Raw genomic sequence first — 16,279 nt, forward strand, 5'->3', positions numbered from 1 at the left:
ACTTTGCGCTTAAGGCAATCTCTTCTATTTTGAAAAATCAGTGTAAATAAGTAAAATACGGGTAAAATAAAAAACACGTTCTAGGTAAAGTGCCCTCTAGTGACGGATTTCTGAAACAATGTTATTTTGTAACGATGACTTTTACCAAAACACGGCTGAACACCCTGTATAATGTGAATAAAGTGGGTAGATAAAATAGATGTGGTATGTTAAAATGATTTTTAGATCAGCGATAAAGTACGAAGATTTTCATACATATACATAGTGTAATTAAGCGTTTCCCGCAATGCAAACTTTAAAATGAGGAAGAAGCTTTGTTTACTATCCTTGCCTTGATAAATTTACGGGGAGTGGGCTCCAAAAAATCCAAAATTCATGTTAATACAATTTGCTCGCTTGTTTGCCCTTGGCTCGACGACACAGGAAACCTGTGTTTGACCGGCTCCGTCTTCGCGATCAATCGAAATTATTGTTAATTCAGGAGGCAATTAAGCAAGAAGCTGGCGAAATTAAATTGCTTCGGGCGAGGCCGCGAAAAGTAATCCCGCGTCTCTAGTTTAATCTAGTTAAACGCGAATATAGAGAATTTAGTTAATTTGCCGTCGAAAAGAAACGCTGCGTCTATTTCGTTGAGAAACGACGTCAGACTCGCGGGTATAGGAGCCCCGGAACTGCAGGCGGGTAATAAAACAGTGGATATTTAGACGACATACATGGTACGTCACATTATTTGAAGTAAAAAGGTACTATAAACAAGTGGTCTGATTGAGAAACTTGTATTTTTATATATACTGTAAAAAAATATCTTTATCGAAGATGACATTACTTTAGAAATTTCATTGGAAATACCAATATTTACAAGTTTTTTTTTTATCTTGGTAGAATAGAAAAACTTTTGCAAGTCCTGGTTTCGTAAATATCGCGGAATATATGTTATTGCCAAAGAAATGTAAAATAAATCGAGTATAACTAACGGACACATTCTGAGAATTTGATTGATAGAATATTTTACTATACATCCAATGTCCTATTTGATAACAATGAATAGAACAATTAATAAATAAAAAAAATAAATAGAAACACATAGACATATGAATACAATTGTGAAGAAAATGTAAAATAAATCAAGCATAACTAACAGACACATTCTGAGAATTTGATTTAGAGAATATTTTACTATACATACAAAAGACCTATTTGATAACAATGAATAGAACAATTAATAAATAACAAAATAAATAAATTTATTGACTGTTTTTGTACAAGGTGCATTATTGCAAGCCGAAACAATACAAATGCACATATAAAAACCTCCGGGTATGAATTTTCGTTCAGAAATCTTCATTATTTAGGAAATTATCTAAAAAAAAGCAAAAATAAAAATTTTGACTCTTTTTTTTTTTTAAGTTTTTAGTATATTTTTATCCTTACTCGCGAAATGACCCTGTAAATGCGCGTGAAATGATCCCAATTCTTCTTCTTTTTCTTAGCGTCTTTAGATCGGTTAGTAATTTTTTTTACGTCCCGTATAATTAACATAATAACGGAATTAGAAAAGTTTCCCTCGATTTGCGTGGGTTTCCCCCCGAGTTTTCGGAATTTTATACGAATTCACGTTAATTACGCCAATTCCACACGACTTCGAGAAAAATACCCCTAATAAACGCCTTTTAAATTTCCAAAAGTTGGACGAGGCAGAGGCCGAACTTTTTATTTTATTAAATATCGCGCAAACTAGGCACCGAGCGATTTATTTTATTATTCATCAAACTGCTGTTGTTGTGATAGGCATTTACACAAGTGGTAAGTGGGGTGAAGAGTGCGGCCTAAATACAAGGGCTACCTTTTATATTTCGGGATTTGTGATGAAAAAACTATAACTACCAAAAATATATATACCAAAAAATATGAATGATTATTGTCGACAGACCAAAAGTGTTTATTCCTTCGATTAAGAACACCTACTTGCTTTGTGTAAAGTTTGGTTAGGAAAGTAGGATAACATACGAAGTCAAGCTTCAACTGCGCCTTTTGCGATATTGTTATTGGTTTTAATTAAATAATACAAAGATTCAAGACCACGTGCGGAATAGTATTCAGTATACAAAAATTAAATATACGAATGTACACTTTTCTCTGTCCATAAGTTTAAACTTGCGAGAATGTGTGCTAAAACAGGTTCTTCATTTCCAGGCATGAGTCCTGTGCATTCCGAGGATGTAGTCAAAGACACGAGGGAAGGAGAGGACGTCACCCTGGAGTGTAGGTTTCCACCTCAGACCTCCAGAGATTCGCTGACTTACTTCTGGATTCGCCAAGTAAAACAGACTCACGACAACGTTGCTATCGGAGAACTGCCGCTTGAGGCGAACTACAGGTAAGTCAATCTTATTTATTTCTCGAAATTAGCAGTAAGCGACCTACGACGAGGCCGCAGATGGGAATGGAATGATAAAAAGAAGGCATAAATCATTTTTATGAAAATGTCTTTGTTTTAATACACCCATAGATGTTTACTCAAATGATCAGTGTGGCATATCAATAGAAACAAAAAAAACATCATTAAAATTATCATAATTATATTATACATCGATTATTATGTTTGAGTAATTCTAAAAGTCTTGTTGTAAAGATATTAATCAAACGTTTTATTTTAACATGACTTTCTATCCATCTAACTACCTGTCTGTATCTTTCAGGTTCTTTGAGTGACACGCAACATACATTAAATGTAATTAATAAACACGGAAACTCATAAACTATGCCAAGATCACTTTCATTTTTTTTTTTTTTTGGCAAATAATGGTACAATCTCAAATTCAAGGAAGTGCGGCTAATTCCTGTTACAAAGCATCAAAAAGTGAAAATAATATAAATCTAGATTAAATTTAGACAACAAAGAAAAAATTGATCAAAGGGGATTTGGATTTCTTTTTTTTTTCTAATAGTTGTTACCCACACTTTTTTGAAAAAATGATTATTAATTATCAAAGTCGATTTTTTAAAGATTAAATAAAATGAATTGAAAAAACTGTAAAAATCAAAAATATTTTTTGTAAACAGTTATTTTCAAATGAGAGGAAAGGCTGCATCCAACTTTTAATTTGTTACTCAGTTTACTCAGAATATCTTGCTGGATTACATTGTTCTCAATGGTTATTACCCAAGCATCTTAGAAAAATGATAGGAAAGACTGCATGAAATCTTACACTTTTTGATTTGTTACTGAATTTATTATAAAACACGCTTTCCTGAAGACGAAATAAAATAATTTTTTTTCAATAGCTGTTACTCAAAAATCTTTGAAAAATGATAGGAAAGGCTGCACCAAATCTTAGACTTTTTGATTTGTTACTCAATTTATTGTAATATATAATTTTTTTGGAAAAATCTTTTTTGAAGACTAAATAAAACGAAGTGAATAAATCTGTAAACATAACCAAGTTGAGTTACTTTCTTTTTTCAAGAGTTATTACTCAAACATTTTTGATCAAATAGTTTCCGGAAGATTTAAAACACTGGTGGTATTTTAACGTCGATTCTAATGGTTACATGACGCTCGTTTTGCAAAAATGTAGTTAAAAACTACGAAGTAGAGTTCTCCAAACGATATACCGTTATTGTACGGTAAGTTTTATGGTTTTGACTTCGGAGTGAGTTTAAGATCCGCCTGTTGTAGTTTAAGAGTACGATTTAAAAGTAAAAATGGATTTTTCACTGCATGTGCTAATAATATTCGAGATATCTCACCGATGAAACTACACAAATCTGTCAGCTTTCAATACACATTTGTATGTACGCAGTACCGCAGTACGGTTCTGGAACGTCATGGTGGAATTGGTAATTTATTTATTGTGGATTACAAAGAGAAACCTAAACGAGTTAGGCCAATTTACCAAAGTTAAATACCGGATTACGTCGTATAATCGGTATATCATTTTTAGAACTCTACTGCATACTTATAAGATATAACACCCCGTCTAAGGTGCTTCCCACAAATTTTTGCTCGTTAGTGTTTACCTTACACCTAGAGCTATAGCTATAAATATTCCGGATACCGCGTGAAGTCATAATTAGCGTCGGACTGGGTAATTATCGCCAAACGAGGGCAACTTTTATTAAACGATGTGATTACGCGAAAGAGCCTTTTCCCTTGGCGTTTCGGTGGGTTTACAGATTGTCGCGCCGAAAAAAAAAATGGCGTCAAATTTTCGGCTCGCTAATAAGGCGTAATAAAAAATGGGTTCGCTCGTAGCTGCGGATTAAGATTTCCGTTTGTCAAAATATTTTTCCGAGCAAACATTAACAAAAGGATGAAAAATGACATGAAGAAATCAAATGTTTTATATTTATATTAAACATCGTTTCAACAAATAACATCCATTAAAAAAAAAAACAAATTAAAACTGCTTAATTTCATTCATTTCAAAAATAGGGCAGTCAGTTTTTTTAATTCTTCGCTTTAACACAAAATTACACTACGCATCACAATTTTTCATCATGCTCGTATATATAATTTTTCTGTTTATTTTGATTAGCGATATTTAATTTTAGTAATATTTATTTTTATTATTATTGTTTAATTTTAATATTGCTGTCAATATTTAGTTTTTTTATTTTTGTGTCGAAATTACGAAGAAATAAATTTATTTCTTCAATTTTTGACATCAAGAACAAAATACTCAAATTACACCTCTATAACTATTTTTCATTTTGTCTTTTTGAAGAAATTAATTTTTTGATTTTTTACTTTGATAGTTATTTTTGTTCTGTGGATATTTTTTCAATTTTTGATTTTAACAACAAATTACAAAAACCACCCGTATCGCTGTCATCATCAATTTTTCTGTTTGTGCACGGTAACCTTATTTTATTTTAATTTTATTTCGTTTTGTTATTATTATTATTTAATTTTAATATTAATATTTTGTTTTTGTTATTTGTTTTCGTTCGCCTTATTTAATTTTAGTAATATTTATTATTATTAAAATTATTGTTTAATTTTAATATTGCTGTCAATATTTAATTTTCTTATTTTTGTATCGAAATTACGAAAAAATAACTTTATCTCTTCAATTTTTGGCTTTAAGAAATACCCAAATCACACCTCTATAACAATTTTTCAATTTGTCTTTTTAAATAAATTTATTTTCAGATCTTTTTTCCTTTTATAGTTATTTTTGTTCTGTGGAGAGTTATATTTTGTCAATTTTTGGTTTTAACAATTTCAAAAATCAAATTTTTCTGTTTGTGTGCGTTCACCTTATTCTATTTTAATTTTATTTCATTTTATTATTATTATTATATAATTTTAATATTAGTATAAATTCTATTATTATTTATGGAAATGCGAGAAAATATTTTTTTTTTATAATTTTTTACTTTAAGATACTAATCACACCTGAATCACAACTTTTTCATTTGTTAAAATGATGTCATTTTTTAAAAATCTAATTATAGTAAATTAATTAAGTAAATTTAATTTTCTTTGTTTATTTTTGCATAATTAACATTTTTTAGTTATTTTTGCGCTATTCATTTCAATTTATTTTTATATAGTTATCACATCTGCCTCACTGTTTTTATTTACTTTTTATTATTACTCTTCTGTCTGGTTATTTTAATTTATATATACAGCAATTGAATGTCCACAACTGAAACAAAAAACATAACATTAAAAAAATCAACTTTTTATTATATTTATTATACATTATCATTAATTTTTTGTTTATTTTCGTTCACCTTATTTAATTTTGATGTTGTGAATTATTATTTTATTGTAATAATAAATTTACTGTTATTTTCTCAAAAATACCAGAAAATAAAAGTATCATAATCTTTCATTTTATTATTATGAACTCATTTTTTATAAATTAATTTTAATTTAACTAACTTAATTAAGGAATATTATTTTTCTGTATTTAATGTTGTACATTAAGTGTTTTAGTTATTTTCCTCCTATTAGTTTCAGCTTAATTTTTCATTAATTTTTTATTTATTTATCTCAAAAACTAGGATTGACAGAAAAAATCTGGTGTTTTCTTTGGAATCAGCACAATTTTTGCTTTTAACTATGTGATAATTTTGTTGACGTGTAAACTTTGTCGAGTATCCAAAAAAAAAAAAAAAGACAGAACGTACAAAGTCCATCTCGATCGAAAACGACTGTTCAATTTAATGGGACGGAGTGTGCCTCTGGCAAAAAAAATAATTATCAAGAGAGCCTCTTCGGACTCTCTACGGTGCTTTTGACTGAGATTTTCCGCGTTGAGAGCGAAGCCGGGTCCGTGTCCCTACATATAATGAGCAGAATGAATACAAAGGTAGAGTCGGTTCGCTAGGTAGAGGGAAAAATAACTTTTTACTGAGGGAGACTATCGAACGCCCGGATAAAAACGATTAGCCGGGAGCTTTGAATGGGGATAATTACTCGTCGGACATTTTGACGCTCAAAGTTGACAATTCTTTTCGATTTTTTTCAGACTCCGCTGATTTACGTCAAAAATTTAACCAATGGTTCTTTTTTTTTTAAAGAGAAATAATAATCATTTGGACAACACAAACCAATTTGGTTCTCCAAACGATGTTACACACCGTTTACATTTTATCAGTGACACGTGTGTGGTCAATAAACAGTCGAGCTGCAAAATAATTGCTTGGTCAGAAAGATTTCACAATTGGTCAGTAGAAAATATGTCTATAAACAATTTTGGTGAGTCTAAAAAAAAATGTAGTTATGGTCTGTTCATAGATATAAGAAAGTGTACGGATTATCCAAGGGTGGTCATCTTGTTGCATTGTATGTTAATGACCACCCCCGGTTTTTCATCCAAATGTCTATTGTTTATGTATGGCCTTGTATTGTCCAACGAAAAATCGATTTTTTATAGGATACACCCTGTATAATAGTAATACATTTATTCTGCAATGTTCAATTTACAATACAATAAAATGCCATTAAACCACATAAATTGCAAAAAAAAAGAAAAGAAATAAAATAAAAGAGATGAAAGCAATTAAAACTGTTCCAAGTTCAACCCCTATAAAACTATTTTAAAATAATTAGTTCACATGAGATAACTATAGCACGTGTACATAAAAATTAAAAATTGGATAGAAAGAAAAGTTTAGGACTGAACTTACTCGAAAATCGCTTGCAATTTGCTTGTTGGCTGAACATTTGTGTGATTTTTTTTTTTGAAGTTTGTAAACGTTATAGGAGAAGCTTCTTTGAAAAAGAGACGTCCGGTGTGGTGAGAACTTAAAATTACCTTCCCCAAAATATAGCACACCAGACATGGAGAGGGGACAACCTAATTTTACCCCCCGACCAAAAAGGGGAGGTCGCCTAACTTGCTTAACTTTAATCATTCGGCTAATAAATTAAATTAGGCACCGACTGGGGCAATTTTAATTGGCTCGTCCCAGGTCGCGTTATCAGAGACGAGGTGTTTGGAAATTGTATAATTTGACGTGACGGAGGACGGACACACGAGGGGACGCCATGTTTATACGTACAATATATACGAGCAGACCTGGGTCGACGCGCTGTCTCATATCGCTTGCACCCCCTCAATTTCCGACGTACGTCCGGAATCCAAAAGTTTCTCGAAGATTAAGATGGTTTTCCATATCCCCCCCACGGCTTCTTAAAGTTAATTATGTATTGGATGTAATTATCTAGATTGAAAAGCAACACCAGATTCGGAAACGTGGGGAGGCTTGAAACACATCGATAAGAAACTTTTTTTGATCACCTTCTGTTAACGGACTATTCATCATGTTTTCCCTAATCACGTCCATCCATATTCTAGCTATTTTTCCCCTTCTTCTTCTTCTGTGTGATGACTCATATTCCATCCCTATCTTTGGTCTTCCTTCGGTGATGGTGGAATTTTCTTCTAAAGATGCTTGCTTGCTGGCACCACATTCAATGAGAGTCAAATAAACATTGTGTATAACTTCCTTAGTCTCAATAGAACAGTGTTTTCTACATTTGGACGAGTGCATCTCCTGAGATACACTAGACTGGCACATATTTTGCATAATTCGCACACGATTCAAAACACGCTGTATTACACACGAAATAAGAATGATTACTAATAAAGTTAAACTAAGTAGTATACCAAACCAAAGAATATTAAACACAGGTTGGGATAAAATTATTTTCTATTACGGGCCACAATTTTACCTGAATTTAAATTCCGAAACTTGTTGCATTGTATGTTAATGACCACCCTTGGATAATCCCATTCAAAAGGTCACTTTCTTATATCTATGAACAGACCGTACGTGTTTACCATAGCAACTATTAACATTTAGGCGTCACTTCTCACCCCACTCTCCCCTTGCTCAATTGCCTATATCTGCGCCACAATAACAGCAATTTCGCGAATGTTTTACAAGTTTTTTTGTCTATCGGCTCCCAATTGTAAATTCGATGGGGTCCGGTTAGCGTTTCAATATCCCAAACAGTGGATTTTTATTAAAAGTCCGTTCAACATGGCCGTCACGTCTGTCCGATCCATTGTGCAAGCTAAATACGTGACGACCATAACACTCGGCAGGAAACAAAAACCGATAATATGCTAACAACGTCCTCTGGTGTTGTTCTTGGAATACACTGGACCATTTATATATGAGAAAATTCTAAGCTATGCCCGTAGAATAACTACGTACGGGTTGTTGCCGCGTTACATAAAACATGGCCTACGTGAGGATGTCTGCGCGCGTCCACCTTTTCTTCTTCTTTTTTTTTAAGTACGTGTACGTCGATAATTCATTTCGTGGGATACCGGTCCGTCTAGTGACGGGGAAGCGTTGCCAGTACGCCTTGGGTCTTCTTTAACACTGTATTATGGCGTAGTGGTTTGATGAACCGGCACTGCCGCAAAAATTGCTTTTTACAGTCTAAAAGGGAGTTAGTGATTATAATTTGAAAATTTTTAATGATATACGAGGTTCGAGTGATAAGTTTCCTGACCATAAAAAACGATGTTTTCAATATTTTTTTTGCTTTATTTTTCAACATAATCTCCATCAACCCTGATACATTTCGTATAATTTTGGTATACCAATTTTAGGCTCCTCAAAATATTGATGTACAGCTACCGTCAAGTCATTTTTTGAGGTTAAGGAACAGGTAATAGTCAGTCGCTGGGGGTTAAGTCTGGAGACTAGCGAGGTTGCGGCATCAATTCAAACTTCAAATGAGCCGTTTTATTTGCAGCCATGCTTCGAGCGTTGCAATAACTCTACAAAGTATTCCACCAGTGATAGTCTTACCCTTTCCAAGGTAACCAATGTATACAATTCCTCTGACATCCCAAAAAACAGTAGCCGTAACCTTATTTGCCGATAAAGTTGTTTTAGCCTTCTGTGGAGTTGGTTTCCTTTTCGCAATCAACTGTTTTGACTCTTCCTTATGTTCCGGAGTTTGGTAGTGGACCCAAATCTCATCAACAGTTTTGCACACAGTTTTTCCATGCTCAAATGGTTGTCCAAAATATTTCGCACACGTTCAGCTGACATCCTCCAGGTGTCGGCTATCTCATGCACTTTCAACCTACGGTCTTTCATAACTATTTAAAGAGTTTTCCCAATCATTTTCAATGCGCCTTCTTGAGCGAGGTTCGTCAGAGGTGCTCGCACGAACCATTTTTAACTTAGAAACCCACTGCTTAATAGCTGAATATGACGAGGATCAGTCTCCTAGTCTTGAGTCTATATCTTCTTTAATTTGTTTTGGTTAGTTTCAAATGGAAGTATTTTATAGCAGCAATTTTTGTCCATTTTGCGCAAAGTAAAGCTGGTGGCGCCATCTGTTAGTGAGGCCTAACACTTTTCAACCCAGTGCAAAAGGAATTGCTTCAATTGTAAGATTTTTAGTCGCACTTCCGGACAAAATTAATAGCCTGAGTCCGTAAAACTTCCAGCAAACCAATTGATCAATGTTTCTGCAGCATAGAAGAATATTTAAGATCCGATTTTAAGCTAATATCACTTTTAGTTACTCACTAATATAAAACAAGCAGATACTCTACTCTATCTTGCTATACGACTGAGTAGATATATAACAAAAAAAAGCTAGCCAGTCAAATTCGAACAATACCCAGTTCAATTCCGAATCTCATAGTAAGGAGGGGCACCAGATAGCTGTGATCTCTGACAGAGCCTTAATGATCCAACTTGCTCCCAAGGACTTCACGTCACTTTGATCTATGTGAAAACGAATTTTGTACTCTAACATTTGAAAAATGTAGACAAACATCGGCTCTGTAGTCACTCTACAAGTGATAATTTCTACATTTCTACATTTTACACAAAAAATATATACGGGGACCGGTCAACATATACCGGAATACGTGGTTACTACAGGGTACTATCAAAAACGATTCGGCGTGGGGTGAAAGGGAGATGTCAGTTATATGTTCATTAAGTCTTAGGGAGGTTGAGTGAGATTACAAATACAACGACGACACTCATTTGACCCCTTTCTTCCAGACTAAACTACCACGTGGACCAAGGCATATACGACCTGCTCATAACCAACGCATCCTACGATCGCGACGATGGACGGTTCGAGTGCAAAGTGAAAGCTGGCGGTTCGGGCCAGAACCTCCACGTGCAGCGTTACGCTCTGACGGTGCTAGCGCCGCCGAGAGCTCCCCATATAGCACCCGGTGCCCGGGTGGTCGTTACGGAAGGCAAAAGGCAGGAGTTGACATGCAGCAGCGTCGGCGGTTCGCCCGATCCACAGGTCAAGTGGTACAGAGACGGTAAGTCTGGGTGATTTTTTTGATAACATTCGGCCGTGCTGTGTCGATTAGTGACATTTTTACCTGGTTGTGGAGTCCGTGACACGCTGGGTTCACGTTGACTGTCCTGTTATGAATGTTAGAAACCTTGGAAGCTACCATAAGATTCCAAACCCAATTGGAAATTCCAACCACAGGTCATTTTAGCAAATGTTGTGGATTCCTGCTGCGTAGATTGTTTCGCCAATAATTCTGGTAACTTGTAAAAGATATAAGAGTTACCTGTTCAGTGTGTAATGCCAAGGTCCATAAATATGCTTTTTTTTGTTTTACATGTAATTTTCTTTTTCTCCTATACAGATGTTCTTGAAAGAATAGTATTGTAACTCCCAGTTTCCGTCAGTGTATATAGTTGTTTTTTTTGTTTAATCTTAAGTCACGTTATACCTCTATCTCTTCTCTTAGAATTTTAAAAAAACGTTGTGCAATAATCCGACGATTTAGGGTTCAGTAGAGTAGCCCGTTCAGCTAGACTGCGCCCTGATTTTTATTATTAAAACTCCCTGTGACATCGCGAATTATATCTTCTCTTATGTAAGTTATAGGTTATGTGTTATAGTGCATCGTGCGTCACAATCGACTTGGTCGATTGTTGCAGTTTTCTAAACCTTCCAGTAAACACTTCTGTCAAATAAAAAAAATACGTTTTTCTGAAATAGTTTTATGAAATATTAAATATTTTTTCGCTGGTCTTAGAATAAGTAATGCGACCTATAAAAGAAGTTTCAGTTAAATATGGGCTGACGTCAGTCGAATTGCGAAAATTTATTGCCGTAAAAGCTATAAAACGAGTCCATGCACCAACGTTTGACCATTCCGCATGCCGACTTTAAATATTCAATCATATTTATGGCTTTTGTTACTTAATAGATGGGGTCGTCCTCCGACGGCGACCATAAATTTATATCCCGTGATGGGTCACTCCCCGACTGACCTAACCTAAAATAAAACACCGAACTAAAAACTTTTCATTTCACACCTTTCCCAAGAAAAATATGTATTCTTCTACAAGAAAATAGAATAAAATCGACAGAAACTTAACGCATGAGATAGAAAGGCTTCCAAAGATGTCACGACAACTCTCTTGATTAATACGATGTGGAATCATCATCCCACAGTAGCATGATGTGGAAAGAAAAGTTTTGGCTAGTGACATTCACCTCTGCATTTCTTATAGTTATGGCAAATATATATAAAGTTATAGAGTGTCCTGTCTCGATCCTTGGAACAAGAAAGTTTTATTTTATTTTATTTTAACAATCCCGACGTTTATTTACGTCTCTCAGCATTACTGCGAAACCTTTCACATGATTGGGTATCCCGTTTTCTGGATACATGCCATCAAGACTTGTGTGAATATTATACCACCATTACTACAGAGGAGTACTCTGGGTTAGAACGAAAACGAGTGCCAAAGGAACAGACGATGTTGACGTTAAAATTTTGAAATTCGTCCATGAATTATTAAAGTGCTTAACTACAAAATACATCCCGTAATGTATGGAAAGCTGTTCTACTTAAAAAGTCTCTATCGAACTAGTTTTCAGACTATCAGCATTCTTCCAACACTGTCAAAGGTTATTTGTTATCATTTAACAATTTGCTTCTCCCTTGACTAAAGCGATACTACTTTCACATTTTGCATACTTGTAAAGTAATATTGATTTTCTAGTTGTTTGTTAGCGTTTGTCGGACTTAGAGAAGCCATCATGGTGATTTAGACTACTAGAAAAGGAAAAATGATATAATTCGTCCTCATTACCACCGAACTCGAACTTAGTTCAAGGTTTATTATCAATTTTCGTCTCAGTCTTTTCTTAATTTCAAATAATACTCTCGCGTATTATATCCCACTTCCGAAAACCGCACCTACGTGTTTAAACATCCACGTTTCCATTTCCCACTCGAAATTAATTATAAGAAAACACCTATTCGCCGTTTATCGCTATCTCCCTCCGCCGCCACGGTATATGTCGCTTCAATTTCGTCGACCAAGACGTCTGCAAACAAACGAAAAACACACATGTTCCCCATTAACTTACCTCTCTGCTTCCATAAACAGTCGCGCGATTGCGCGACTGTCTGCGGGAACCTACAGCCGCGTGGCCCTTAAAAGCTGCATAAATGCAAGACGGGTTGCGAATGGGGTCGGGGAGGGGGATTCGTACTTACCCCCGCCACCACCGATGTAAAATGTGTGCGGAAGGCGTTTTGGCAATCCCGGGAAAGAGAGCGTTTTAAATCGGGCGCCAAATTGGTTGTATATTTCGTCCGACTAGGGTGTTTAGCACCCTTTCTAGAAACTTTATTGTAGGGGAAGGAAGAAAACATTAAGTACAAAAGTTTTAGGGTAAAGTCTGTTCATAGATATAAGAAAGTAACTAACTGATACGAATTAAGAAGAGACCCGGGCAAGCTGTAAGAATGAAATGTAGCCGAACAGCTTGAACCTTCAATAGGTCTGTGATAATTATGCAAAAAATCTAGCGCATACAGTTTTAACTGTATATTTAACAATGTTTTTCCCCGTGTTAACTCCATTGTCCTCAAACTTATAGAAACCGAAGTTTTTAACATCCCTCCACAAAGTTGGGCAAATTCTGTTAAATATAGAAAAAGCGGAACAATCGTATATCCATATTGCAAATAATATAGAACAAATAATAATTAGAACAGGCGATGATAGCGATAGTGATACTGATATATTATGTGAATAATTTTAAGTAATTTAAGTAGGTAGTAAAAATAATTTGTAATTTTATTTTAGATTTAAACATAAATAAATATTGTTTAGTATCTTTCATAACAAAACCCCAAATAATTAAATCCTAAGCATAATACGGACCTGTTCGGCCATATTTCATTCTTACAGCTTGGCCGGGTCTTTCCTTAATTCGTATCGTATCAGACTTTAAGATATTGTTGTCTCGAAGTATATCTTTCTATATCTATATTACACGACAGACGATATACTTTGGGATACACCATACCATACGCGCGTAAAAGCCGTCCATAAAACGGGTGCGGGACTGCGGCGGATTATCGAAGCGAGAATTTTCTCGCGACCTCTTTAAAGATGTCGGGTTTTCGACACCGCCCCGCGTCTTACTCGAAAGCAGGCCCAACAACCCGAAAAACAACCCCTAATTCCGTAACCGAAATCCTCTTACGGGAAGCGGGAAGGGGACAGTTGTGTCGGGCTTTTTAAAAGATTTCGCTTTCCTCGGGAGTCATCCCCGCTCCCCCCCCAACTTTCGGATTTGCCTAATTTGTAGGATCAAGTCGTTCAACTTTGTCTTGGCAGATGTTTTTGCATTTTAACCAAAACTAACCAAAATGTCGTATATTCTGCATCGGCGTGTCACGTGGGTGATTTTTTTGTCTACAATGTCACACATGTTGAATGAACCAAGTTACCAAAATGTCGGAAGTAGTTATGGTGTCGTTCGCTCCAGGTGGGTACATTTGAACTACTCCTCATATCTGACATATGTTTGCATATACAGTGTACGGCTAAAACATGGAACAAATTCATTTAAACATTAAATGCTCTGCGGATTTTTTACAGGAAATATACAGGGTGGGTCGAAAAGTAGATCTCGATACCCAGTTCCTTTTTTTATAATGGACCTGATTTTTAAATGAATGTGTTCCATATTTTAGGCGTCGTATATCCTATTATACTTCCATATATCTCCATATACAGGTCTGTTCGAAACAGAAAAAAATAAATAAACTAAACTAAAAAAAGTTTTCTAGGTTTTACAATTTAAAAACAAATTTATTGTTTAAATAAACTTGTGTGCCGATTTTTTATTGCAATTTCGTTAATAAATTTAGATCCTAAATAAAAGCGGTATCTTGAATTTTTTCGCTCAAAGGAAAAGTTTTCGAGAAAAAAAAGTAATAAATTAATTATAATAATAATCAATTTTATTATTGTATACCTACCAAGTTTGAATGCAAAATATTTTATGTTCGAAATGAAGCGTTTTTTAAAGTTTATATTAACTTTTTTACTTGTTTTACTCTGTTGAAAGTTTTTCCATTTTAAATCTGTATCTGTAAATAATTTATGAACAAATCAATATCATATTTTGATTAGATGAATTGTAGAAACGAGTTGATTTATTACGAGGTGATTTCTTGGGCATTTTAAACTTGTGTAGGTGAATTTTACATCACAAACGCAAAAATAATTTATAATAAAATATATATATAATTATTAAATAAAGATACACTCTACAATTTCAAGATGTTATTTAAAATATGTTGATCGAATTTGACTAGTCAATTGACAGCCAAATGCACCCAAACACTAGGAGGATAAACATTTTTGATTTAAAATGTTTTAATAGTATTCGCCCTCTCGCGTGACGCCCCCCAACCACCCGCGGAAGTCCGGTATGAAAAAAAAACAACGCATACAACCCATCCGGAATAATTCGCGTGCGCCGCCGGGGTGGAAGTTGGGGGAGGAGGGGGGTAAAAAAAATTTAATAATGCAACTTTAATGCGGTTTGTTTAAAAACGCCAAAAAGTCCAATCTATATGTAAATCTACGGCAAATATTTACATTCATAACGAATTATTTCCGTGCCGTAGCGGCCCGCGAGAGTGGAACGACGATGATTTTTCCGAACGGTTTTCGAACCCCCCCCCCCCCCACGCCGCACCCGCCGCGATTCGCTTTTTGTCCTTTTTTTTGACGGATTCGTTTTTTATACGATGTTTTTATGGAAAACGGCCGAACGCACTCCGGGGGAAATGTACACATTTAAAATTCCTTCCTCAGTGTATTTGTGCATTTTTATTTGACAGGCGGTCGTTCCCCGTAACGTTTTTAGGGGCCACTTAACGCCGGGTGCCACCTAAGTTTAGGTCAAGGGGGACTTTCGTTTGCTGAAATAATAGTCTTCCCTAAGTCTCCTAGTTGGTATTTGCATTTACCGCACCTAACTAAATCTGTCCTCGAAATTGTGGGAAGAAATGGTTTTTTGTTTGCCAGTATGGTTTGTCCCAAAGTATATCGTCTTGCCTTGTGACCATAATTATCTTGTGGATAATGTAGGGTAGAACACCAGATACCCTAAAATGCATACGAAGTATGCATTTTTTGGCAGACTTCCTCGAATTACTTACCTCCACTTTAATGAAATGGAAAATTTCACTTTTCACAATTTCAATTTCTTTTCTTCTTCTGCTGCGACTTCTTCTACTGCGGAGATGAAAGCAAAGTTCGACCCCTATAAAATTATATATATATATATATATATATATATATATATATATATATATATATATATATATATATATATATATATATATATATATATATATATATATATATATATATATATATATATATATATATATATATATATATATATATATATATAATATTAGTTCGCATGAGATAACTATAGCAGAAAAAGAAGATGTGTACGTGTATATAAAAATTA

The 16,279-nt window shown here is 34.5% G+C and overlaps 1 protein-coding gene across 2 annotated transcripts in view; it reads left to right on the forward strand.

Annotated features, from left to right (window-relative positions):
- The window catches only part of LOC132703035 (roundabout homolog 3), a 292,435-nt gene that overhangs the window by 250,624 nt on the left and 25,532 nt on the right, over positions 1 to 16,279 (forward strand). For both annotated transcript variants that reach the window (XM_060672056.1, XM_060672057.1), the window contains exons 2-3: positions 2,194 to 2,377; positions 10,504 to 10,778. In XM_060672056.1, coding sequence (XP_060528039.1) covers positions 2,194 to 2,377; positions 10,504 to 10,778 — 459 coding nt within the window. The remainder of the gene's footprint in view (positions 1 to 2,193; positions 2,378 to 10,503; positions 10,779 to 16,279) is intronic.

Source organism: Cylas formicarius, unplaced genomic scaffold, assembly GCF_029955315.1.
Source record: "Cylas formicarius isolate icCylForm1 unplaced genomic scaffold, icCylForm1.1 PGA_scaffold_6__28_contigs__length_40554024, whole genome shotgun sequence".
Taxonomy (NCBI): Eukaryota; Metazoa; Arthropoda; class Insecta; order Coleoptera; family Brentidae; genus Cylas; species Cylas formicarius.